The sequence below is a fragment of the Onychomys torridus genome, chromosome 5 (assembly GCF_903995425.1).
Source record: "Onychomys torridus chromosome 5, mOncTor1.1, whole genome shotgun sequence".
Classification (NCBI taxonomy): domain Eukaryota; kingdom Metazoa; phylum Chordata; class Mammalia; order Rodentia; family Cricetidae; genus Onychomys; species Onychomys torridus.
The window spans coordinates 77,784,735-77,811,724 of NC_050447.1; the positions used below are offsets into that span (position 1 = coordinate 77,784,735).

Genomic DNA, 26,990 nt, shown 5'->3' on the forward strand with positions numbered 1-26,990 from the left:
AACAAAAACGTTCAGCCAACCAACCAGATAAATATATTCTTGATAACTGGTCTAATAATGATGTTTTTGTGGCTTGTCATTCTCTGAGCTCAGTGTCACTCATGACAAGACATTCCAAGCCAATCAAGGAGCCAAATCACATGAATGAATTATGTGAAAAGATGATATAAAGTTGTAGAAAATGTTTTATTCCCTTATGTTAGCAGGAAAGAGGAGAGAAAAAAATAAGGCAACATTCTTCTATAAACTGACATCTTGGTGAAATCAACAAGATGGGATGGGGTCTCCAGGGGGAAGGCTGTGCAGACACATGATGGATAAATGATATGTGGGGGATGGACTCACTCCATCTCTCTGTAGAAGTTGCTAGAGTACAAATGACAAATGGCATATGAGAACGATCAGCTTTGCTAGGAATCAATAGACCGCACATTAAAACAGGATAGCCATCTGCTGATGGGGAGGCGGCACAGGACAGGACAGCCCAGTGTTAGGGTCTGAATTCCAGTCTAGCACACGTCGCTGCTGTGTGACCTCAGCCACAGCTTTGGGACTTCTGACTCTAACACCCTCATCTGGACAGAGGGGGGCTAACAGTTGTTTCCGAGGTTCCAAGGGCGGCGAACTTAGAAACAAAGGGCTCCAATCAGTGCTTGGCATGTGCCTGGTGAACACAAGATGTCGACATCAGTGTGAGATGCTGGAAAGGACGTTTTAACACTGGTGGCTTTTAGCCAGGTGTGGAGGATGGAAGAATGGAAGTCTGAGGCCACCTTATACTACATAGTAAAGCTTGCATCTTAGAAAAAAAAGTAAGGTAAAACAGAGTGACATTTATAAGATTGGAGGAGGAAGTACAAGTTGTACAGAGTAATGGAAAGTAGTTTGTCAAAATTAGTGGAGGTCTTGGGAGAGTTCAGGCTCACCCCAAACACCTGCTTTGGAAATGAGTCCCGAAGCAAGACTGTCCCAGAAGGAGAAAGCTGTACTTGTAAAAATGTTACTATAACATTATTTATAGTACCAAATGCCTCAAATATTTGACAGAACTTGAGTGGTTAAATTATAGTAACCCATTTAATGAAATCTCATGCAGCAAAGTAAAAGGTAATTAGAGTCCTTACATGTTAACGAGGAAAAGTAATTAAATACTAGAAAGGACAAAGTCGTATGTTATAGTCACAATACTGTCAAATGAGCTTTCCTATGGATGTAGCTGATAAAATGCGGTTGCATTACCAAGCTGGTAATTAAAGATGCCTCTTTTCGCTTCCAGATTTTCCAGTGTGTGTAGAGAACGGCAGCTGCTGGGTGGGGAGCCTGGGTATTCCGAGGCTGGCTCTGTACCTTGCAGTTCTGCTCCATTATCTCATGTTGATTGCAGCTGCCCTGAGGTCATGAGAAAAGTGTGGCTTGTGAAAAGGCCTGGGATGCTGTGATCGGTGGCATCAGAATCGGGCTCTAAACCTGTCTCCTCCAAGTTCCTGTCAGCTGCTGCACATGCAGCTGGACTGGCCACTTCCTGGCAGTACTGGAGGAAAGCCGCAGAAGCAGGCAGAGGCGCTCTCTGATTGAATTTGGGTCTTAAAATGGGGACGGTGCCAGCAACAGGATAGAAGTAGGGCGGCAGGAAGCTGAGTTGAAGGAAAAGAACACCCTTGTCATGTTTAGAAAGATTCATACTCCAGTCAATTTCCATCCCATGGTGTCTGGAGTTCCCAGGTTGTCAGCCTGTCATGTACCGTGTTGAGAGAACCCGGTGTTTTCAATCAGAAGTCAAAAGCTTCCCAGTTGGATCTGGTAGGTTCTGATAAGTCAGAGGGCTGGTCCACACTGTGGTAAGCCTCTCCGAGTAGTACACAGAAGCTCTGTGGAACAGCCACGCGCTGGTGGGCATGTGCCATGGATGTCCTGCCTAGCTTCCGTTTTTGCCCCATCTGGGAGATGTTACTGTAGTTCACAAGCAGGATCCAACTTAAGGATCACATTCCACTTTCTTTCAGTGTCCTGGATCCTGTGTGGAACTCCCACTCTAACTTAATATTTCACGGGAGTTAGGGGCCTGGGGCCCAGGTTACTCCTCAAAGAAATTACAATTTCTCAGAAGGAAAAGGAACTACTACTGTCCAGTTCCACAGACGTCACCAGGCACAGCCAAATCGAAGACAATAAACATTTACCCCCAAATAATTGGTTTATTTCCCAACGTCCCCAAAAGTGGAACTTATCAAGGTCACTTGGAAATATCCATTCATTGCCCTTTTCTTACTATCCATGCTAAGGCACTCCGTGGTTTAAAATGTTCTAGACTGTAGTGGGTAGCTGTTCCAGCTTTGACCTGGAAGTACTACCCCCAATGAGGCTTCCAGTAACTGTCACACCTACTACCTATGGCCTACCCCTGATGTGGGGCTGAGATGGGAGCCCTTAAGAGCCAAGATCCAGATGTGCCTGCTATCTTGGTGTCTGGTAATCCTGGATGTTGGATGGTAGACTGAGCAGAATTCTCTGGAGAATACTGCTGGACTGCATGCACGTCCCCTCTCCCAGACCCTGTAACCTATCCCTTTACTTGTTGTAAGGTATCCCCCCAAAATAAACCTCCCTTTTAACTACATGGAGTTGCCTTAATATTTCCACCAATACAATGAACATTTACTCCCAAATAACTGGTTTATTTCCCAACGTCCCCAAAAGTGGAACTTATCAAGATCACTTGGAAACATCTATTCATTGCCCTTTTCTTGCTATCCATGCTAAGGCACTCCGTGGTTTAAAATGTTCTAGACCTTAAGTAAAATGCTAAAGGAGGTATACTTTACTTAAGGGCAAGAGGACGAGAATATGGGAGGTCTGAGGTTAACCCATTTTTTAGAATGGTCTTTTTCCTTCCTTCCTAGTCTTCCCACTTGGCTAACAGGTCAGTTACTTAACAAGACTGTCTCGATTTTCAGGGTCTGGTCTTGCTTTTGGAGATAAGTGTCTGCCCAGAAGCATGAGGGATGAGGTAGACAGGACAGTAGGGTTATAGAAACCTGGGCAATGGGCAGTGGGTACAGAGAGATGCCACGGGAGCCTTGTCCCCGGCCTCCCCAGCTGAACCGCTCCGTGCCATGGGTAGCCTAATTGAAAGGAAAGGCGAGAAATGGCTTGGGGTTTTGAGGGAAACCTCTCTACATCTGGGCTCAAAACCAAGTTTTAGGTGTTGAGAGCTTTAGTTAAAAGTCAGGCTATCTTTTGGTAGTAAGCTTTGGTTGAACCCAAGGCTAGTGAGGAGTACATTGGATCAGACAGATAGTCTATAACGTAAGCCTGATTGTCTGCCAGGGCCAAGTCGAGGAAGCTGCCTCTGCCATGAGCAGCTTCTGATGGGACTCAGTAGCTTCGCAGCCCCTCGTCTGTGTGAGGAAAGACTGTCCCAGGATGCCCTCCTCTTCAGGTCGAGCTCCTCATGACATTAGGCTCCTCTGCCTCTGATTGCCAGGGGCAGGCTTCAACGTATGTGCTCTTCCTCTTCAGGCCTGACTTATGTGCAGCTCAGCCCGGAGATGGAGTTTCTGCAGCCCGAGGCCTTCCTCTCAGGCCTGGCCACTGTGGACACCACACAAACATTTGCTGCATTTCAACCGCTTTTTAGGGCAGCGTGTGGAAGGAATCTTAACCATTTTATGCAGAATAATGAAATGAAAAAGGAGAAGGCTTTAAAATTTAGAATTTTTATAAACATTCATCTCCTTCAATGTGCAAATATCTGTGGCACAAAGATGATACAATGGCCTAGGAAGCGATGATCAACTTTAAAACCACATATTTATGAAGAAACTGCCTAAATCTACTTAACACTTTTCAAAGTAATTAACTTTTAAAAGTGCAAATTTTAATGATCCGTGTTGAAGACAAGTATTAGTGATGTTCTACCAATAGTGTAAGAATAGATAAGCAGCCACTTTTACTGTCTCAGGTACTGGGGAGGTGAGGGGGGGATCATCCTGTGAAGCAACAGAGAGAATACTCCCATCTCAACAACAAAAACGAAGCCCTGTAGACTGGTAACTGTAAACAGTAATGCCAATTTCTGTAACATTTTTGCTTTCTATTTTAATGTATATATTTATTTAATCTTGGAGTGCTTGTAGTACACCAAGGAAAATGAGTCTTAGAGGGTCATGAGATTTTATATATATTTTATCAAATATATGACACTTGTTTTCCCAAATTCCTTTCTGATGACCCAGGTGTTAGGGAAAATGGAAAAGAAACTTCTCTTGTGTGTTTTGGAGGAGTAGAGGCCACGTGTGTTAAAATGTCATTCTAGTTAGAACCATGTTCCACTGGGCAGTTACTTTGCTAGTCATTAGTGTGCATGTGGGTAAGAAGTACACTGTGATTTTCTTGTATTATTAAATTCTTGTGGTTTTTGTTGTTGTTTGTTTTTTGATTTTTATTTTGTTGTTGTTGTTGTTATTGTTAAGAACTCAGGCCTTTAATCCCAGCACTTGGGAGGTAGGCAGATCTCTGAGTTCGAGGCCAGCCTGGTCTACAGAATGAGTTCCAAGACAGCCAAGGCTACACAGAGAAACCCTGCCTTGAAAAAAAAACAACAAAAAACCCCAAAATTTTTGTTTGATACACTTTAAGTATCAAATATATCTTAGCTCTTATCTACCACTTCAAACAAGAATTCCGTGATGAAATCAGAACTAGAAAAGTGGTTAGCTTTATATCCTTTTTTCATAATCCACATCCAGTACCTGCATCAGTCTTCCCTCACCATTCACAGTTAGCCTTCCTTTCTCCCTTTTCTATGTGTTATACTGTACCTACATGTACATTTCTTTACATATATACATATATTATTGCCTAGGTTCCATATATGAGAGAGAACATACCATTTGTCAGATTGTATGATCTCAATATTATAAAAGTCCATTATTCCTACATTTTTTAAAATTAATTTTTCCTTAGAGCCAAGTACTATTATACTGGCTGAGGAAATAATGGCAATATTTACCCATTGTGATTTCAGACAAACATTAAAAATGCTAGTCGAGGAGCAGGAGAGATAGCTCAGTGGTTAAGAGCACACACTGCTCTTCCAGAGGACCTGGGTTCAATCCCAATGCCAATGTCAGGTGGCTCACACACGCTGTAACTCCATGGGTACCTGCACTTACCTGTTGTGGGAATTTGCTCCGCCAAAGACCTTGGGGTATCTGGCCCGATAGAGGTGTGGGTCCCCCCCCCCCCCCCCGTAGATGACTACTTAAAACTGAAAAGGGAGTAGTTTTCTGTCTCTCTGTCCTCCCTCCCTCCCTCCCTCGCTCTCTCTCTCTCTCTCTCTCTCTCTCTCTCTCTCTCTCTCTCTCAGTGGTCAGAGACTGGACAGCTAGTTCCATTCACCCCCGGGCAGAACAGAGGACAGCGATGGCTGTTTACTTTGTTCTGTATCTGAGAGTGTATTTCTCCCCATTTTATATCTTAATAAACTCTTGATATCCTTTGACAAACTCGTGGATTCACCTAACACCCACATAGCTACCTGCACACACATAAGAAGGTAAATATTTTTTAAAATGTTAGGTTAGATCCACTTCCAGAATTAAAAATAGACGGTGAAGCCTGCAGGAGTCACTCAGGGAAGGCACAGTGGAAACTCGTAAACAGAGACCTTTTCTAAGAGCCTGGTGTGACTTGATTGTTTGTTCTAAGATAGGTCTCTCTATGTAGTCTTGGCACTAATTGCAGACTAGTCAGACCTTGAACACAGGAAGATCCCCCTGCCTCTGCCTCCTGCACGCTGGGATCAAAGGTGTGCACCACCACACCTGGCATCGGGTGTGACCTTTTAATCTCCAGTGTCTTATTTTGTCTGTCTTTCAGTGGCTTCCTTCCTTGGCTCCCCTCCTACTGAGTTTCTAGAAGGCAGGGGCCTCACCTAGCACTGGGCTGAAGCAAAAGGAATACCAGTGAAGTCTGAGTAATAAACAGTGGCTTTTCCCATCAGAAGGATATTTGTTTTTAACATTGTAGGCTAAGTGAAATCCCAACCGCGGGTGCAAAGCACTATCAAGCAAGTGGAAAACATAAAAAGAGGTCTAGATACAAAACACATAGTTTGTAAAGCTCTGGTTCCACTTCCTTCCCTGGGTTGGTTTCTTTTATACCGGGGCACTGTAGACCTGCTCAGTAGCTTCGCTTTGCTGGGTCTTAGCTGTGGAGAGTCAAAGGCTAAGGTGGGAGCTGGGGTGTGCTCAGGATGCTTTCAAGGCTAAGGTGGGAGCTGGGGTGGGCTCAGGATGCTTTCAAGCTCCTCCTACCCGCTGTCACTCAGGCCAGAGCCAGGTTTCATTGTCCTTCTTTCTGTTCCTTGGTCTCCCTCTCTTGACTTTCCCACATAATGTTTCGAGCCTCTTCACAGGAGCCTGAGGAAACGCTGCCCGCTCTGTCCAAACAGCTGACTGTAATTCCTAACTAAAGCCCCACTGTCTGCAGATCAGTGGCCTGTTTGACTCACTTGAGTTTTTAAAGGTGCCAGAATCATTTTGCCTCAGAAACAAATGTATGTATATGTTACCCCCCAAATCTACCATTCAATACATATGTTAGGGCTAAACCAAGGACTATGAGCATCTAGTAGAGGATGTGAGATGGGGATGAGGGAAAGACAATGACGCTTGTATGTGGAGGAGAAAGGAAAATCACATGAAGATTTTCATAGTACACGGACATTTCCTCTCCACGCTTTTCTCATTTCTATCTGCAAATTGAAATGTCAAGCAGTCAGCTCAAGATTATAGCCACATCGAGGGATTGTTAGCTCGGGATGTTGCCTCTTTCAACTCGTTGGTGAAGAACGGGGTGCTGTGGGAGCCAGGCCAGTGATGTCCGCTTCCTGCTGTGCACATCCTGTGTGGTCCTTTCCCCCAACAGAAGCGATGTTTTGTAACTTCCAAGTTTGGTTATGACAGACTGCAGGTTTTGTGCTAGATCACATGTTCTGGATCACTCATTTTAGACACACCCTCCTTGGCCTATCAGGAAGCCCACATACTGGAAAGGGCAGGTTCTCCCGAGACTCACGAGAACACTTGAAGTGCATTTCAGATGACTACAGCAGCCACTCAGCAGACTGACTCCTTGATTGTAGCCCAGTGAAAGACTTGAGCCCCTTGACTAAGCCATTTCCTAATTTCTGACTAACAGAAACCACTAGGAAGTAAATGCTTTAGGTTTCTAAGTTTGGTGTGATTTATTACACAGCAGTAGATAACCAAACCAATGGTAAGCAGCTGGACTAGACCCAAACTAAATGAATTTCGCTTTGGAAGAACTGTCGTTAAATCCATACTGAAACTTTGGGACTGAAGCTTGTTTGTTTTTTAATTGTAGTTTCACCTAATTATGAACAACTGGTTGAATGGGCTGTCAGATTATTATTAATGTAAGATTATGTTCTCAATGTATTATATATATATATTAAGTTTTAATTGGGCTGGGGATGTAGTTCAGTTAGCAGAATGCTTGCCTAGCACATGCAGAGTGTGGATCTCCAGCCCTGTGTAAAGTAACATGCAATCCCCGACACTCTTGAGACCTAAGCAGGAGAATCAGAAATTGAAGGTCACCTTCAACAAAATAATGAGATTGAGGCCACTAGCCTGTCTCAGAATAAATAAACAATAAAGGAAAGTTTAGAAGTGATACAGCTATGTAGTTTATTTTTATGACTAAAGCAAAAACTAGCCAGCCGATTTTTAAACTGAAATAGGGCACAAGGAATTGGATTATGACTTCTTGTATTTTTATAAGGAAACAGGTTGAAATATAACTTTGCAGGACCTAGATATAAAATAAAAATAAGTAAAGTTAAAGAAATTAGGTTTCCAGAGGAGTTGCTGAATTTGTATGCTAGAACACACACACACACACACACACACACACACACACACACACACATACTTTTTCTTCCTTTTTTCATTTTGGAAGGCCTCTTCATTTGGTGTACTGTTTATGAGTCCCCAGAGCCACTTCCTTTTGCTCAAATTCTCCCCTATGATTCTGAGCAGAGGCAGCAGCTGCATCTGTTTTTAGATTTGTTGTGTTGGTCATTCTCCTTTTTATCAACACTGTCGTGGGCCTCCCTCTATGAGAGCCCTGAACATGTCTTTAAGAATTAAAGGGAGAAAGAACATCATGTTTCCATATCAAGAAAGCCCCTGCACAGGCCGTTTAAGAAGGCATTAGAGTTAAGCCCGAGGCTGTAAAACGGTGGCTGAGTTGGAAGCCAGCTCCCAGGTGGATGTGTTTGATTTGGCCTGCATTATGTTGTCTCACACAGAGTTCTTTTCAAAAAGAAAGTTGCCAACCCTTAAAGGGCAGGGAGCTTCACATTTGCGAAGGCTCTAACAACAGCATGCCTCTATTGGTGCGGCCACACAGGGCTCTGGCTGGGAACTGCTGTCCTTTGTAGATACCGGTCTTCCCCTTCTCCACTGCTCCAAAGGGTCCTGTTTGCCTTACTTCTTCAGGCTTTATTTAGTTTCTTTCCTGGGCCCTGTAGGCACTGAGTTCACATACTTTGATCTTAACAGACAACTTCTTAATGCATAATTAAGAAGTAAGATTGAGGGTTTAGGGCATAGCCCAGTGTTTCACAGATGGGTAAGACAGACCTCTGATGCCCTTTCCCCCACAGCTGCCTTCCGAGCATCTTCTGGTTCATGAAAGCTGGCAGCAAAGAACAGCCCCTTTCTAACTTAAACACACACAATTAAAGATTTGAAGTGAGGGTCTTGTGCTGACTGCTCTTCCGTCACCTCGACACAAATAGAGTCATTTGAAAGGAGGGACCCTCAACTGAGAAAATGCCCCCGTAAGATTCAGCTATAGGACACTGCTGGTGGTGCTATCCCTGGGCTGGGGATCCTGGGTTCTATAAGAAAGTGGGCTGAGCAAACCACGATGAGCAAACCATTAAGTACAAAACCCCTCCATGACCTCTGCATCAGCTCCTGCCTCCAGGCTCCTGCCCTGTTTGGGTTCTGTCCTGACTTCCTTCAGTGATGGACAATAATGTGGAAGTGTGAGCCAAATAAACCCTTTCCTTTCCAAGTTGCTTTGATCATGGTGTTTCATCAGAGCAAAAGTAACCTCAACTAAGACAGTCCATATATGAAGGAGAACATAAGGTGTTCGTTTTTTGTTTTGTCTTGCTTTTGAGACAGGGTCTCTCTATGTAGCCCTGGATGGCCTGGAACTCACTATGTAGACCATGCTGGCTTCAAACTCATAGAGGGTCACTTGTTACTGCCTCCCAAGTGCTAGGATTAAAGGTATGTCACCAGTCCTGGTGGGAGGGGCTTGTTTTTATATGTCTGGGTTGCTTTACTGAATATATTTTTTTTTCCAATTTCATACATTAACCTGAAAAGTTAATAAGATTACATTTTATATATCATATTTTCATTATCCATTCATCAGTTGGTGGACTTCTAGGCTGCTTCTGTTTCTTAGCTATTATGTATAAAATGGCAATAAGCAGGATTTCATGTAGCCTAGGCTGGTTTTAAACTTGCTATGGAGTTGAGGAAGACTTTGGACTAATTGTCATGCCTACCCTTCCAAATTCTGCATTACACAACCATACCAAGGAGTGCACAACCATACCAAGCCTCCCATGTACTTCTGAAACATAGTTATATACACTTCTAATCTGTTGTTGAACAGTGTAAGATTGTCACATGTTATTATATAATAAAAGATGTTTATAAATTAATTTTGAAGATTAGTTTACAATTTAAAATGAGGCTAAGATATTTTCAGATACTGAATACAAGTTTCTTGGCTACACTTAAAAAATTAATTGATTTTGGAGATAAGGTCTTACTATGTAGCCCTGATTGACCTGGAACTCACTGTGTAGACCAGGCTAACATGGAATTCACAGAACTTGCCTACATCTGCCTCCTGAGTGCTGGGGTTAGAGGCATCCACCACCACACCTAACCCACTATATTTACTTTTGAAACAGCCTTCAGTGAGCAACTGTGTTCATACCAATCATTGCTTTCATAAGCATGTTAATTGAACATCCAAAAGCTGGCTTCTAAAACAGTTTTAAAATGAGCTCCTTGGGGAGAGACGGCTCAGTGGTTAAGAGTACTGACTGCTCTTCTAGAGGACCTGAGTTTGAGTCCTAGCAACCACATCGGTGTGACTCCAGTCTCAAGGGATCTGACACCCTCTCCTGGCCTCTGTGGGCACCAGGCATGATTACCGTGCAGGCAAAACACCCAGACACAAAAAATAAACAAATTAGCAAGCTCCCCGAGATTTTTCTTCAGAGAAGTTTTAGATATGCAGAATTTTCTGGATGTTCAGTTTCTGTTGTCCTTCGTGTAGAGTAGAAAAGTCAAAGAAAGGATGAGGGGGAGAAGGCAGCAGGTGGGAAGTGCTTCCTGGAATGAAGCCCCCCCCCCCCATTTCCTGGAATGCACCACAGACCCAAGGTCTGGTTCTGCTCTGCGTGTGGGGTCTGTTCCTGCAGTCACCTGGATCCAGTTCTAGTCTAGAACTAGGTTTTACTCTGTTTACTTCCTCCAAGTGTAGCCAAGTTTCCAGCCAGCAGGAAGCACACTCTGAATCCTTGGCAAGTGAAGGAAGATGTGGATAAATGGATCCAGCAAGCATAGGACAGAAAAGGATTGTATCTGGATGTTTCTAGCTATAGGTTATAGAATATTGACCATAGTGACTTAAGCAATAAGAACTTTAAAAAAAAATTATGTCAGATGACATAAAGTTCAGAGTCAGGGCAGTTCCAAGCTCAACAGTGTCATAGAGGACCCAGATGTTTTTCATTTTTGTACTCAGCCATTTTCAAAATATTGGTGATGTCTTCCACAAGATGGAGGTAAGTGTTCCAGATGTCATTTGCAGACATGGCCATACCTAGTGAAGAAACAGCACTGTTTGCTATTGTGAATCTTAGTCTACTGCAGAAAAGCTCTTTATAAAGCTTCTAGAAGACTTCAACTCAGGTCCTTTTGGTCAAGATGGACTCCCAAGCCCATGCCCTCATTGACAAGTATGCTGGGTATACACCAGTGGTCACTAGCTCAACACACTAGGAAGCAGTAATTGAGAAAAGAAGGAAGAGACACCTTTGAAAAGAGCGGGATTGAGGGCAGGATGTGTAACACATTCCCAGGCTAACGTGGGGAAGAGCAGCTAATAGAGACTGCCTGTGTGAAGGTCACAGGTTAATATTATTTCTAAGGAACACCATGTGGTATTCAAGGGCAGATCCCAGCATCCTGGGACCATATACGTTTACTGATGTAAAGGATGGGAGAATCTAAGCACAGAGTTGCTGGGCCTAGTGCAGGTCCTTGGACATTTCATCACCTTACTGCAAATCGTTTTCCAGGGACATCCCCAGCCTCTTGACACCTGGGGAGGTTGCAGAACAGCATAGGGTGGAGCAAGGTAGTTTCAGGACATGTGCTTTATTATTAATGGTTCAGCATTTGAGTGGTGGAGCATTTGTTACTCCAACAACCATTCAATGAGAAAATATATGCATATTATAAAATAGGTGTCTTGTAGAAAGAACCTTAAGTTTTTGTTGTTAATGACTTATTTATTTAGCAGGAGATGGTTTAATATTCCCTTTAAAGAGTTGAAGCTCACTGGGTGCTCTTTACTCCTGGAAACTATATGAGAGGGAGAGAGCACTGGAGTGAATTAATCTTTCTACTTTCTTTAGATAAATGTTTGCCCAATTGTCTTAGTTTCTTTCCTGCAGCTGTGAAAAATACTGTGAGGGAGACAGGGTTTATCACAATTCCAGATTTCCGCCCATCGGGGCAGGGACATCACAGTGGGAGGAACTTGAAAGAACTGGTCACATTGCGTCTGTAGTCAAGAGCAGAGAGGGATGAATGAAGTCATCCATGGTAGTGCTCAGTTTGCAGTCTCAGCCTTATAGAGCCCCCCCATCAGAGAACGGTATTGTCCAAAATAGGTCTCCCCACATCAATTAACTTAATAAGACAATCCTCCCCGGACACTCTTAGAGGCTAACCTTAATCTAAACAGTCCCTCACAAGTGTGCTTGGAGATCTGCCTCCTGGGTGTCAAGTTGACAGTATTTACCATCGTGTCCGTTATATTCCAGTAGGCACATATAAAATTGGTATTACCATATAACACCTGTATAATTTGGGTTGGTTTGAATCTCTCAGGAACCTGTTAACAGGAAATTTGAATGTTGTATTCAGAAACGACACACACTGAACTTCATATTCTCTTCTCTTTCCCTCCAGTGGGTGTGTGTGTGAGAACCAGGGATTGCCTTCTGTGCCTGCTGCCCTGTCCATCTTCTGGTGGATGGAGCAGCAGATACTGCTGAGGGACCTGTTACATTGTTGTGTGGTACCCAAATCTTTCTGATATTACGTTTGTTTTTTTAAAAAAATCCCTCTTATTTCCCCAGGTTTTTGAGATGGCAACTAAACTTCACATTTATATCATATTACACACCAGTATTAAAAAAAAATCAAAATTTGCTAATGAATGTAGTGTTAATTTGTAGAAGTGTGTCACAGGCTCTAGAACTCAATGACCCTGGTACATGATAACCTTCCATTAATACTTGTTTAATGAAAGAAAGAATAAAATATTTATACTTATTGAGACTTCTAAGATAATTATGATAATTTGAGGAAAACAAATTATAGACACTAACCTGTATTTGCTAACAATAGAAAATATAGTATTACCAATCTTTTGAAAAATTAAGTATTTTCTTCAAAGACTAAAGCGACATGGTAAATAGCTATTTTAGCTCGACAATTAAGACATTATTTATATCTAAGGCAGTAAAAATATGGAGAAATACAGATGTAATTTGGGAGGAAGAAATTGGAGAAGTGGTGTATGTGAGTCCATGAGACCACACATGCATCAGAAGTAGAATGTGTTACTGGACAGAGCTTCCTACTTCTCAAATGGAATTTATTGCATGTATATTATAAGGGTCTGCCCCAACATCTCTCATTCTCTGAAATGTAAAATTATTATTTTATAGCTGTTATTCTTGCACATATGAGTAAATCAATATGTATATTCAAAAGATATTTGTTTGCTCTCTGTATAACATGGTAAATATAAATTTATTCCCTTGTCTAAATTATCTATATAGACATATCTAAATTATATTAATACTTATATATAAAAGTATGTTGATAAGTTTTAGACCTCAATTTTAAAGTGTTTTAGCATACAATGAAAAGACAGTCTTTTACTTTGCATAAAATTTTTTGTATAAAACAATTTTTTAAAATCTTTTTGAAGTATTAGAAAATGAAAGGAATTTAAAAATCGACATTATTGGTCCATGATTCATGCTAATGTTTACTCATGTAAATAGAAAAAATACTGCCTAATTAGTGTGGTTGGTAAATTTTTGGCATTTTAATTTTCTCTGTTATTGTAAACCAGGCATAAAACGCTTGCTATTGAGAAAGAAGAGCAGGATTGCCAGAGCTTAAACAGCTGACATCTGCTTACTCTCTTAAAAAAAAAAGGATAACAAGCCATTTCAGCCTAATCTACCTCAAATGTGTTCATGTAAATGGAGGTCCATCTATTGACCTGTGTTCTTTTCAGCTCGGGATTGGTCCACATGGTTTATGAAACCAGGAAGGCTGATTTGAAATGCAGATGTCGAGAGCGTGGAGTGCACCCTCCGCTCTTCTCTTTGCCGTGTCTGTCAGGGTGAAAGATGGCTTGCACAAGGGTCAGTCACCCGAACTCACTCAATGACTTTTCTCGGACCTACAGAACTGTCACAAGCTGTGGTGGATGCGGGAGCCGTCCCTCTTCTAGTGCTCTGTATCCAGGAGCCAGAAATCGCTTTGAAAAGGATTGCTGCCTCGGCCCTCAGCGACATTTCAAAGCACTCTCCAGAGCTAGCACAGACAGTGGTGGATGTCGGAGCTATTGCTCACTTAGCCCAGATGATCCTCAACCCCGATGAAAAATTGAAGGTATTTAAAATGGAGGTCACGAGACAACAGACAAGCCAGGGTTCTTACAATCCAAGAACACGAAGATGTGTACAGACCAATGTTACAGAGGAAAACAATCAGCAAATCCAGAATGAAAGCAGATACAAATATATTGTGTCTTGGGCTTTTGTTTTTGTTTTTTTTCTTTTTTCCGGAAAATAAATAACCTGCTCAAAGGACCATGATTTTTTTTTTTTTTTTTTTTTTTTTTTTTTTAGCTGAGGACCGAACCCAGGACCTTGCACTTGCTAGGCAAGTGCTCTACCACTGAGCTAAATCCCCAACCCCAATGTCTTGGGTCTTTTAACACATGGGAATAATGCTTTGGGTGTCACTTTTAAGAGGTTATTTAAAAATCTATGTGCAATACTGAAGACTCCAGGTAGCATTAGTATTAACATTAATCATTAAAATAAGGCATTGGCCTGGCCAAAACAGCTGGTTAGGAGAACCTTTGACTAGTACAAAACAGCTGGTTAGGGGAACCTTTGACTAGTACAAAACAGCTGGTTAGGGGAACCTTTGACTAGTACAAGGACCTAAAGATTTTCCAGTCCACCACTAGAGTATTTGAATTGCTTATGAAATTTTCACATTTATTAGTTCTCTGTTAGCTTTTTAAATTCACCAATTATACAACTAACACACACATACATTAATTGTTAACATTAGCTAAGTGATGGGAATGTCTTTGAGATGGTATCAATATCATTCGATAAAGACATTAATTCAGCTTGTTATTGTATTACATACCATACATACCATAAATTAGCAACCTGTGTACTGTGTAATTAAGAAGTGATTTTTTTACCTAAAGGTCCCACATTTTAATTACCTGTAAAAGGTCTTAAAGTACTCAATAGAGAACTACTGGGGGAACCTAAAAATTTGAGTTTGTGACTAATATGTGAAAGTCTCAATGCTCAGAAATCTTAGATTGTACTAAATATCTATGTAGCTCTTTTTTTTTTTTTCTCATGAAGAAATTTGAATATTATAAAGCTGTTTACGTTCCATCTGAACACCGAGGTGGACTAGTGGACTCTATATGGTGCTCTGCTTTACTTATCTATTTTTCTGCTTATCAGCACCAGGTCCTTTCAGCTCTCAGTCACATCGCAAAGCACTCAGTGGACCTGGCAGAGATGGTTGTTGAAGCGGAGATTTTCCCGGTTGTACTTACCTGTCTGAAGGACAAAGATGAATATGTGAAGAAAAACGCGTGCACTTTAATTAGAGAGATCGCAAAGCATACACCCGAGGTAAAAGCAAAACAAACAAAACAAAAAAGCAGTCTCTGAGGTGCAGTTATACTTAGTTTCAGCTTTTAAAATAAAACACCAATTTGTTTATGAGGTCTGAGGCTTGCTCCAAGGCCCTCTAACTAGGTCATTGCTCCAAGTCCTCGGCACTGCAGACGTTTTGGATGCTGTGCTGTCTGTACATGGTAGAGTGGGTGTTCACCAGGGCTCCTGGGCTCTGCCCACTTGATGGCATCACTGTCCCTCCCCCGCAAATAGTGTAATAAAACCGACTCCACACGTTGTCAAACGTTCTCTAGGGTACAAAATCACCTCCATTTGAGAACCCCTGAATTGTATTAATGACATCCGAGACTGAAATCCAGTTTCTAATCATTGCTAGTTTTCCATTTCTAGATTGTAGGGACTATGAACCGCTGTCGTCCTTATCATTTTATGGCAGCTGGGGGCAGTGAGAACGATACTGCATCTGTAGGCTGGGACAGACCACAGGGGCTCCTGGCCTACTGTGACCCTCTGATAGCTGGCTGCTGTAATATGATTTTCTGCTCTGAGTTTTCAGATGTAAAAGAAGGAGAGGCAAAGCATGCCTGTGTCGATTTTGAGGCTGAGATGACTTTTCCTGTGTGTATTTTGACTAATCTGTTTTCATTTTATTACATGTTAAAATCCTCACTCCTATTTTATCCAACATCTATAGTAGTTGAGACTTTTCAAGAATGGAAGAACCCAGCTAGTAATCACCGTTAGTGTGTGGGATAATTAGGTCAGACGTTAAGTCTGATGTCTTTGGACATTGATTCATCTTTATACTAAGGCATTGTGATTGGGCACTTCTGTAGTTAGCCAGGTATGAATTGGCCCTTAGCTTAGTGTCTAAGTGAGGAATTTTGAAATTCATTACAAGAGGGATAAAAGTTGTGTAATTTTTTTAAACCACAGAATAAACTTTTCTACTATGAATAGTTGAGCTTTTGAAGTAGCGGGACTATTATACTTGAGCATTTCCTTAATAAATGCAAGTAATCTCTTTGAATGGTATTTCAATTTTACCAGGTATTCTAAAGTCCAACATAAAGTGGCCCCGTCATATTTAAAGGCCATATTGTGCTATGGGGCCTTGTCCTTTCCTTTCAGCTTTCCCAGCTGATTGTCAATGCAGGAGGTGTGGCCGCTGTGATCGACTGCATGGAGACCTGCAGAGGAAACATACGGCTGCCCGGCATCATGATGCTCGGTTACGTGGCCGCTCATTCCGAGAACCTGGCCATGGCAGTGATCGTCTCCAAGGTCGGTGCTCGCTCCGTTTCTCCTAGACAGTGTGGCAGGACATCCCAAGACAAGCATAGACTGACACCAAATAGGAAACAGCTGCACACAGCGAAAGAATTGTCTAAACGCGCTCACTTGTTTGACTGCTAATGTCAGTGCTGAATGGTTTGTTGTCCAGGGGGAGCCTGGGCAAAAGGTGTGAGTCACGGAAAAAGTACAGCTTTCCACATCTAATATCAACTCTTTTTTTAACATTACTGTAATCTGTCTTTATATATATATATATATATATATGATATCTTGAGGGATTAATTGTGCACCCATGCAAAAGAGACTATAGTTAAAAACATCATTTAAACGACCTTCCCATTTATGCATCTCAGAGGTCTGTGCACTCCTCCTGATCCTGTTCCTGTCACTTGGATGAGGAGATGGTGCTGGCCGTCTCTCTTTCAGACGTGGTCACCAGGCTATCAGAGGGCACAGCAGACAGCAGTATTTTTTTTTTCTTCATGTTCTGGGGATTTAGCCTTTTCTCAATTACAGCATTCTATGAATCCACCCTACAGTTAGCCTTGGTCCATAGTAGGTACTCACAAAACAGGTTGGTACATAGACATGGATTTCCCAAAGACCATGTGCTCACACTGTGTATGGCAGCCCTCTAGGGGGTAGGGCTCTTATCAGCATAGAAAACCTGCTCCTGTTTGTTAAACAAAAATGGGGATCTTTTTCCCCTTGCTAATCCTCAGAATACAAAGGAGATCTTGATTTTCTACCTAGCCCACTGTGATGCTCTGGGTACTGAGCTCCCTCATCCTGCCTTTCTTTTGTTCTTGGTCACTGCAGACTCAGCAATGTCTGGAGCAGGACTGTGCATCTGGAGGGGTCGTTTAGGGATGTGTCTGGGTTTGATCCTTGATTCCTTTGTCAGGAAGATAGCTTCTCAGAGGATGGAAAGAGCAGGGCAGTTGCTTGTGCATCCTACACATCCTTTTGCATCTGGCCAGGGCACTCTCCCCTTCTTTGGTGGAGGGCTGCTGCCAGTCTCTCCCAGTGTCTGAAGCAAACCACACACACAGCAGTGAGGCGTTTTCTCCTTGTCCTCTGACGTGCTTCTTCATGGCTGTCTCTTACCTCTGAAGCACACAGATGCTGCTGGTCTCATCTGAGTATTCACAGTTGGGGCCAGTATGTGGAGCATGGGATGAGGTACAAGAGCCACCTGCTCTTCCTCTCTTCACCCCTCCTCCTCTACCTTATGTCCCACAAACATGGGTTTTCCAAAGTTACCCCACCCTCAGCAGGTCTGGTCTGGTCTGTTGTGGACAGACCGTTTTAGTGCTTGGAAAAAGGGCAGATATGGAAACATGGTAAGTTTTGTGAAACTGATTCAAGGTGTGGGTGAAAGAATAAAGAAAAGAAAAAGCAGATTAAAAGGCCGGGGGAAGGCACGTGTGATGGTCTTGACTTCTGCCACAGCAGCATCAACATGTGATACTGGTTCGTACAGTACTAAACTTGAAATAATTACTATTGTCTCAAACTAGTTACAAAATTATGCCTCTACAAAAGCTGGAATTAAAATTTGATATGTTTATTTGATTCTTCCTTAGGTCTATAAACTGATTTTTGAGGCACTTTGATGATGTTTTTCTTATTTAAATAAAATTAGAGTCTAAAATGCAAAATGTCCACACACCACCTGTATAACAAAAGCAACCTGGCGGGTTCAGCCTGTGGCAGCATCAGAACTGCCAGTGTAAAGTACTGGGAAGGCATGTGGCATTTCAGGGAAGATGTTAGTGGAGCACGTTCCGTGTAAAAGGCTTAGAGCGGACTCTTGCTCACATTCATTTGATTTTTAGTTTGTTGTGGTTGTTTTATTTCAGATTGCTGTGCCTTCGGTGGGTATGTCGCCGAGGACTGAACTGAGGGCTGTCCTCAGTCTTTACTTTTTAAACAAAGGAAAATAAATTTGGAGATCCTAAACATTTCAGTTTGTCACCATGGAATCTGTTTCTGCCTGGTCTGAGGCATCTCTGCTGTTTGCTTACATGTCCCTCTATTTGGGGGGTAAAGGTGGTAGAGACATTCTTATTTAAGTTGGATTGTTACAGGTAATTAAGGCAATTTAGTCCTCGACATTTTATTGACTTAAGAAATGACTGCCCTTGTGATGTGCACATTTATCGAACCATTTAGGAAAAGAAGAGATCAAGGCTGAAATGATTTCTTCTAACGCCCAAGAGACGTGGTGGACTCTTTAACCCTGCTCTAGATTTGGAACACTTGCTCTTTTGATCCCCACTCCAGGGTGTGCCCCAGTTGTCGGCCTGCCTATCAGAGGAACCGGAAGATCATATTAAAGCCGCAGCTGCCTGGGCTCTTGGACAGGTTGGGAGACACACTCCGGAGCATGCCCGGGCCGTGGCCATCACAGACGTGCTGCCAGTACTGCTGGCCCAGTACCTGTCCCCAGAGAGCTCCGAGGACCTGCAGGTGAAAGTGAGTACTGCTTTGAACCAGCCGACTGGGGAGACTGGGCGGACACTGACTCAGACTTTAAGATACGTGGTTTAAATATTTTGATTTTTCAGATGGACTGTGTTGCTTTTCTGAGTCGGGAAATACAAATCTGTCAGAAGACTGGGTAACTTATCTTTGAAAACTGGTTACCCTTGTTCCCCCACTTAGTATATATTTTCAAGGAAATTTTGCACAGATAAAAACTTGGTTGTAAAGTGAATGTCAAGGTTTTGCATTCTATATTTGTTGACATTTTCTATGAAATAGAAATGGAAGAATAATAGAATTTTTGAATTTGAATTTGCTAGAGAGTATGCTGTCCCTTTTTACTTTAAAAAACAGAGTCCAAAAGAATTTAAGTTGCTTTTCAAAGATATAACTAGTAAGAGAACATTCCTGAAGCTATAATTTACTTCTCCTAAAAGGATGTCTGATCTTTTAATTCTTTGTCTTACTTCTTTTTAAAGCGTGTATGAGATTCACTAACATTTTTGAATCATGCATTTTTAAAAGGCAAGTTTTATAAGACACACATGGAAGAAGAAGAGAATCTGACCCAGGCCACGCCACCCACTGAGCCTCACGTACTTGCTGCAGGCACACACAAAATAAATAAATAAATGTAATTAAAACCCAAAATAAAATTAATAGTAAAGGACATAAAAATTTAATTAGATGGTAAAATTAATGAATAGTAAACATATTTACTGAATGTAACCTTGGATGACAAGGTAGGAAGTTCCCAAGTTTCATGAAAGTGAGTTTCTTTATCTAGTTATGCTTACATGATAAGTTTCTACAAATTGATTTCCAAGAGTAAGATTTTTCTTAGTAGTTGTAAGATTTTCCAGATCAAAACAATGGCTTACAGCTGGGCTTAGTGGCTCATGCCTTTTATCCCAGCACTCAGGAGGAGGTATAGGTAGTTGGATCTCTGTGAGTTCAAGGCCAGCCAGGGCTACATAAACTCTGTCTTGAAAAACCAAAAACCAAACAAACAGAAAACAAAAACCAAACCAAACAAAACAAAACCCTGTCTTAGTTAGGGTTTCTATTGCTGTGAAGAGACACCATGACCATGGCAACTCTTGTGAAGGAAAACATTTAATTGAGTGGCTTGCAGGACATGGGTTCATACAGGCAGACATGGTGCTGGAGAGGGAGCTAAGAGTTCTACATCTTGATCTGAAGGCAACAGGAAGTGAACTGAGATATTGGGCATGGCTTGAGCAACGGACACCTCAAAGCCCACCCCCACAGTGACATACTTCATCCAGTAAGACCACACCAACTCCAACAAAGCCATACCTCCTAATAGTGCCACTCCCTATGAGCTTTTGGGGACACACCCCAAGCCCAAACCAAACCAAAAAAAAAAAAGTAACAGCTTACATAGATTTAGGGCTCCCCTCATAAGACCATAGCACTGAGGTGATATAACAAGTTAGCACTAACTGGCTGACAGAAAGAAGGACAGTGGGCCCTCCCAGGTCTTTTCTAGTTCAAGGGGTGTCTGATTCCTTGACTTTCTAGTCAGAAATCCCAGCTCCATTTGCAGTCTTGATCTGTCCAGCTATGGCTGATTAATGTAATCAACAGTAATTATAGCTTGAGAAACCCTGGCAATGTAGTTAGATACTTTTTATATACTTCTAGGTGGTACTGGAGATTAACTCCAGAGCTTGCACATGTCAGGCATGTAAGCCCCCAATCACTAAGCTATCTCCCCTACCCATATACTTTTTTAAATGAACTGTGACATTATGTTATATAAATATCCATGGAGTAAAACCATTACTTTTTAAAATAAGATAACCTTTATTCTGGTTTAATTAATCAAAGATGGTTTTGTTAAGTTAACTAATAGAAATGAAGTTTCTTTTGATAGAATATTTACTTTCAGGAAATATACTGGGCATTATAGGTAAAAAGCAAACCTTTAGTAATTTCCCTGGCAACAAAACCTTCCCCAAACTTGAAGTTCCTCTGAGTAGCTTCTTACTGTGGGATGTCATCTCTTTTGTTCTTCTGTAGGGTCTCTTGGAGCATATAGCTGCTGCTTTAGAGTGAAGTCGGGGGAGTCTGTTCCGTTTAACACTTGCTTTGTGAGAAAATGTGTATCCAAAAGCATTAGAAACTGTCTAGTGGCCTCTCGTTTGTTACTCTGTGGCAGTTTTCAAAGAATAAAGCTACCTCAAGGTTCTTTCTCTCTCAAAGGCATGTCAGCTTCTGTAAGCACGGCTAATTGGTTCTAATCTGGGACAACCAGTGAGCAGCCTCTCGAAGTTTCTCCTGTGTGGTCACTGTTTGCCTGCCCCTACGTTATTCTAATATCTTAATAAAGAATGAAAATTCTGTTAGCTGATAAGATCATCTGTCTTGCTGAAATGCTTTAGCTCATGTTGGCATTTGAATCGTTATGGAACTTTCTAGGTTGTTTATTTCACATAGCTTTCAAGTTCTTGTGGTCATAATTCTCATTGCATTCTTAAGTAGCTTTATTGAGATATAATGTATACAATTCACTCATATCAAGTATAAGATTCAATAGTTTTTAGTGTATTTACAGAATTGCACATCTCTACCTAAAATCCAGACAGCTGTCACTTTCCTTTCCATCTCTGTGGATTTGCCTCTTCTGGGCATTTCATTTAAGAGGGATCCTATAACAGATGTGTCCTTCTGTGCTTGGTGTCTTTATTACCTAGTCTGAGGGTGTTTTGTTAGTTTGTTTGTTAATGTGTGCAGACGTTTTGCCTGCTTGTGTATCTGTGTACCATGTGTACCTTGTGCCTATGGAGGCCAGAAGAGGGCACCAGCTTTCCTAGCACTGGAATTTACCAGTCACTGCGAGCCACCATGTGGGTGCTGGGACTCAAACCTGGGTCCTCTGGAAGAGCAGCACTGTTAATCAGTGAGATGTCTCTCCAGCCCCGAACCTGAGTTTTGAGATTCTTCCATGTAATATGTATCAGTCCCTTGTTCCTCTTTGTGCTAGATAATATTCCATTATTTATCCATTCACCAGTTGATGGACACTGGGATATTTAAACTCTTTAGCTATTTGCATATGTTTTCATGCAGATTTTTTTTAATTTTTAAATTTTTTTCATTAGTGTGTGTGTGTTCATGTGTGTGTGTGCATGATGTATATGCATGGACACGTGTGCCATGGCTGAATGTGGAGGTTAGAAGCCAGCTCTTTGGAGTTGATTCTGTCCTTCCATCTAGGGGTCAAATTCAGGCTGCTGGGCCGGGTTTGAGCAGTAGGCACCTTTACGTGCTGAGGCATGTCTCCAAGCTGGATGCATGCCTGCATTTCTTTTGGGTATATTTCCATAAGTGAAATTGCTGGGTCACTGGAAATTTTGAGGAACTATTGGACTGTTTTCTAACACAACTGTACTGCTTTACATCTACCAGCAGTATAGGAGGTTCTAATTTTTGCATTATTGTGAATGAATTTTGTTCATTCATTCTATTTTTTACTGCAGCTATCCTAATGTGTACTTTTGATTTGCCTAATGGCCAGTAGCGTTGAAAATATTTTCATATATGTCTTGGCTGTTTATGTGTATTCTTTGACCTTTTATCCATTTTATTATTTAAACTATCTTTTTGCAGTGGTGGGCATCAGTCCCAGGGTCTGGCACATGCTAGGCAAGCCTTCTGCCGCTGAGCTATATCTCCAGCCCTGTTCATTTTTAAACTGAGTCATTTGTCAATTATTACAGCTCAGAGGTAGGCAGGTAAGCCAAATCTTAACTAACTAATGTTTCTTTCATGCTAGACATGAAATTAGTAGTAGTAGTGTTATTATGTTGATCATTATCCTAACATCTATGCCTGTCTAAGAGAATAGTTATAAATTAAGTATGTATCTTTCAGATTGAGGATAATATGTTCAATGAACTTCTAAGGTCATTAGATTGTTCTTTAGAGCTCTCCACTTGATCACACTTGATCACACATTATCAACTTGGAGTAGTCAGAGTCAGAGTAGGGCCATCCTGAGGTGCCATGGATACAGTCTGTGCTATTGTAGCTATTTGGCCTTGTTAGCAATGGCAGTTATGTTAAATTTCTTGGTCTGCTAAGGTCATCGTGGTCTTAAGATGGTTTATAAAGGTATAGTATAATCAGGTGTGTTGAAAGCTTGGGGTTTATTTTCAACCTACACTACTTGTGGGCTACAGTTCTACATTCCTTATTTAACCTATGCAGCAATGGTTTTAGTCAAATGTGTCTCTGTAGATGAGGATGTGTAAGACTTCTTAGTCTGGATCTCTAAAGAAACCTAAAATTCAAGAGATAATTTGCTGATAGCACAAATATGATAAAAGTTTTGTTGAATACAATGACCATTTATAAAGTCCATGGTGTAAAAATCAAAATGGTCCTTCATTTCAAGAGCATTGCCAGACATACAGTAACAAAACCAGAAGACCATATTGGCTGTGGCGCCAGGGGGAGAAAAGAGCAAAGTCCCTGAGGCAGCTCAGATGCACACCACATACAAGACGTGAAATTCCAGGGGAAACAGCTGTGGACAAACACAGCAGTTGAAAAGCTTTCCAATATGAAGGGGGAGCCATGTCAGTCAAAGAAACAGAATCACAACCAGCTATAGGTGCAACAGTGTTCCGCAGTCACATTGGGCCCTTCAGCCACATTAACAGGAGGAGGGGGCAGCAATGTGGTATTCATTTAACAGACGGAAGAAGCATGCTGGCAGGAAGGGGAGGTGGGAAAGGCACACGTGGTGCCTGTGTTTCGGAGAGTGATTCTCAGTTGACAGTTCATTCAACAGCTTAGATTCTGTTTTGATTCCTCTTGAGAATTGGTCAATTTCTACCCACGAGCTATAGCAGTGTCTACAAATGCACACTGAATAAGTCATATGCTAGCAGTTTATCAGTGCATCTATACGAGCATGAAATCTTTTAGACAGTATAGAATACCTATACCATATAGGTAATATAGAATACTCTATCATAACTATTATCTCACAGTTGTTGATTAAAACAAATAGGATGCTTTAATTATCTGTTTCATCATTACACATGTATACTTATCCATATATTTATACTTAAACAATGTTCATTTACAGTGCCTAAGTACACTTTATAATTTTAATGACCTGATAAGTATTTAAGAGCTCAGCAACTCACTGCATAGTTTTGAATTTAACGGAATCCAGCTGATAAAACTGATAATAAAACCAGTCAAAATAGTTCTTTAGCTGTTGAGGACTTGTGAACCCGTACCCTGCATTTCTGACTTAGAACACAGGGTCTACAGGGGCTGGAGAGAGAGTTCAGCTGCTGAATTCCTCAGAAAACTGTTTAAAAATGAAGCAACTGCAAGAAACTGATTTCATTTTCAAAATTTGGGAATATGAGACATGAATTGCCAATCTTTGTATGCATTCTGCTTTGTGTCTCAATAGAGTAAAAAGGCCATAAAGAATATCATACAAAAATGCACCTACCTCCCAGCTCTCGAGCCCTTTCTCTATGATGCACCTCCCAATATCCTGAAGTATGTGGCTGGGCAGTTCAGTAAGGTAAGAAATGCTCTCATAGTCTGGAAAAAGGGAAGAAAATGAAAATGATTTGTGGACTTGTTTTTCTGCTTTCTTCTATAAAATTTGGGTTTTATATTTAAGTCTTAGCTCTCACCAATCTCAAATGATACAGGTAACATAGGTTAATAAAACTCTCCGATAAATGAAGCACTTCATTCCTTCTTCCTATAGTTTTCATAGCTCTGGACTATCTTCTTGAACAGTATAAAAAGGAAGTAATATGTCAACACATAAAAAACTTATAGATAATTCATGCTGAAACTTATCATTTAGTAATTTCCCATGTCCTTTAGTCTAAGAAAATAGCAAACATTTTTAGAAAAATGTCTTTGAGCCACTGAAATATTTTTTCAGAAATTGAACTTGCTGGAGACGATCTCAGTCATTTGATACAGTGACTTCCTGGGAACAGTGTAAACAGATGGAACTGTCACATTTCATCGATCATTGCAGATCGTCAGCAACACAGGTTCAGACAGTCACAGGACAGGGGTCCACCCTCGATAGTCCCCTCCAGAGTCCAGGAAGAATTACAACCAGCTGATAATCTAATCTTTGATGATAGGAAATGAATCTATGTACACGAAACTCCAAAGTCCATACACTTTCTTCTTCTGAGTCGGTTCTCTCTGCACAGCTTCTCTTCTGCTCTCATGCCTAGCTCCTTTCTTGCCTGATTTCTCTCTGCTTTTATCTGCTGTCCCCTCTAAGTTCTATCTTAATTCTCTCATCTTAATTATGCCCCATCTAGGTCCTTTTTATCTCATTCTTACCCAGCCAGTACTTCCACATCTGACTCTTCCTCATCTTCCATCTCGTCCACACATTCTCTCTGGTCAAAATTCTCCTTATCCTTCTCCTGTTCTCTGTCTCTCAGTTCTCCATGTTCCTCCTAAGTCTCCCAGAAATCCAGTATAAACTCAAACAATAGCAATCCCCTGGTTGAGCAAGGTCACCAGGCTTGAATTCTACAGGGTCATAAAGGCAGGAAAGAATTTCCCTCAGGTAGAGACTGTCAGGCCTTCTTTTACAAAATGGGAGTGGAAAAGGAGGTCAACTGAGTGCTAATGACTGGTTAGTATATCAAAAAGGAACCTATGTGCTCAGTCTACATTCCGAGAAGTGGTTAGGTAAGAAGTTAGGAGTCTATTTGTAAGGTTGTATAAGAAAGAAGGGTCTCACCCTAAATTGCACAAGAAATAAAGCTATCTGCCTGACCTAGGAGACAGGTGTAGCTTCGTTTGGCCTTGGATGTCTGATAGGCATGTTAAATAAATACACTGTTAGGAGCATGTATTTATTTACATACACGCAAAGAAATAATTTGCGAGCATGCAAGAAAATAATTTTAGGAACCAGCTAATTAATATATAGCAGTGATAGCAGCTAAATTCCGTTTTCCTGTGACTCTAAGCAAGACAGAAGGGCTAACGGTGAATGACTGTCATCGCCACTGACATCAGAGTGGTGCCCTCAGCTGCTGGAGACTGGGGAACTGTACTCTGCACATCTGAGTTAAAATACACGGTCTACAGGGGCTGGAGATGGCTCAGATGTTAAGAATACTGGCTGTTCTTCCAGAGGACTTGGCTTCGATTCCCAGTACCCACACACTGCAACCCATAAGTGTCTCTAACTCCATTCCCAGGAGATCCATGGCTTCTTCTGGTCTCCATGGTCACTAGGCATGCACATGGTACACAGAATTAAATACAGACCAAATACCATACACATTTTAAAATATAAATTATTACCATGTAGGCTGAGGCAGAGGCAGGTGGTTGTCTGGGAATTAGAGGCCAGTCTGATCAATAAAAAGATTTCCAGGCCAGCCAGAGCTTTAAAGTAAGACATATCTAAAAAAAAAAAACAAAAACAAAAACAAAAAAAACAAAACCAAAAAACAAAAGCAACAAGCAAACAAAACAAACAAACAGCAAAAGAGAAAGTGGTGTCTGCATAAGTTATGTGTGAGTGTATTGGTTTAGGCTCGGTTCTGTTTCCCTACATCTTTTGTTTTGATTTTGGTGCTGAGGATGGCTCTTGAGGCCACACACATGGGAACAGCTCTACCACTGAGTCATTTTCCAAGTTATCGCTCCAGTTCTCCAGGAAAGTTTGACCTCTCTAACCCTTAGTTTTACTACACAGAAGACAGAAATAAAAGTACTTACTCCTTACATTGTTGTAGAGGTTAAATGAGATGGCATATGGTAAGAGTTTAATTCAAGCTACGGTACATAAAAAACAAAACTGAAAACAAAAACA

General features: G+C 41.4%; 1 protein-coding gene across 3 annotated transcripts in view; it reads left to right on the forward strand.

The window, feature by feature from the left end:
• Positions 1-26,990, forward strand: part of Spag6 (sperm associated antigen 6) — a 58,770-nt gene that overhangs the window by 24,394 nt on the left and 7,386 nt on the right. For all 3 annotated transcript variants that reach the window (XM_036188457.1, XM_036188458.1, XM_036188459.1), the window contains 5 exons: positions 13,846-14,051; positions 15,161-15,334; positions 16,472-16,624; positions 18,923-19,114; positions 24,585-24,701. In XM_036188457.1, the coding sequence (XP_036044350.1) occupies positions 13,846-14,051; positions 15,161-15,334; positions 16,472-16,624; positions 18,923-19,114; positions 24,585-24,701 (842 nt within the window). The remainder of the gene's footprint in view (positions 1-13,845; positions 14,052-15,160; positions 15,335-16,471; positions 16,625-18,922; positions 19,115-24,584; positions 24,702-26,990) is intronic.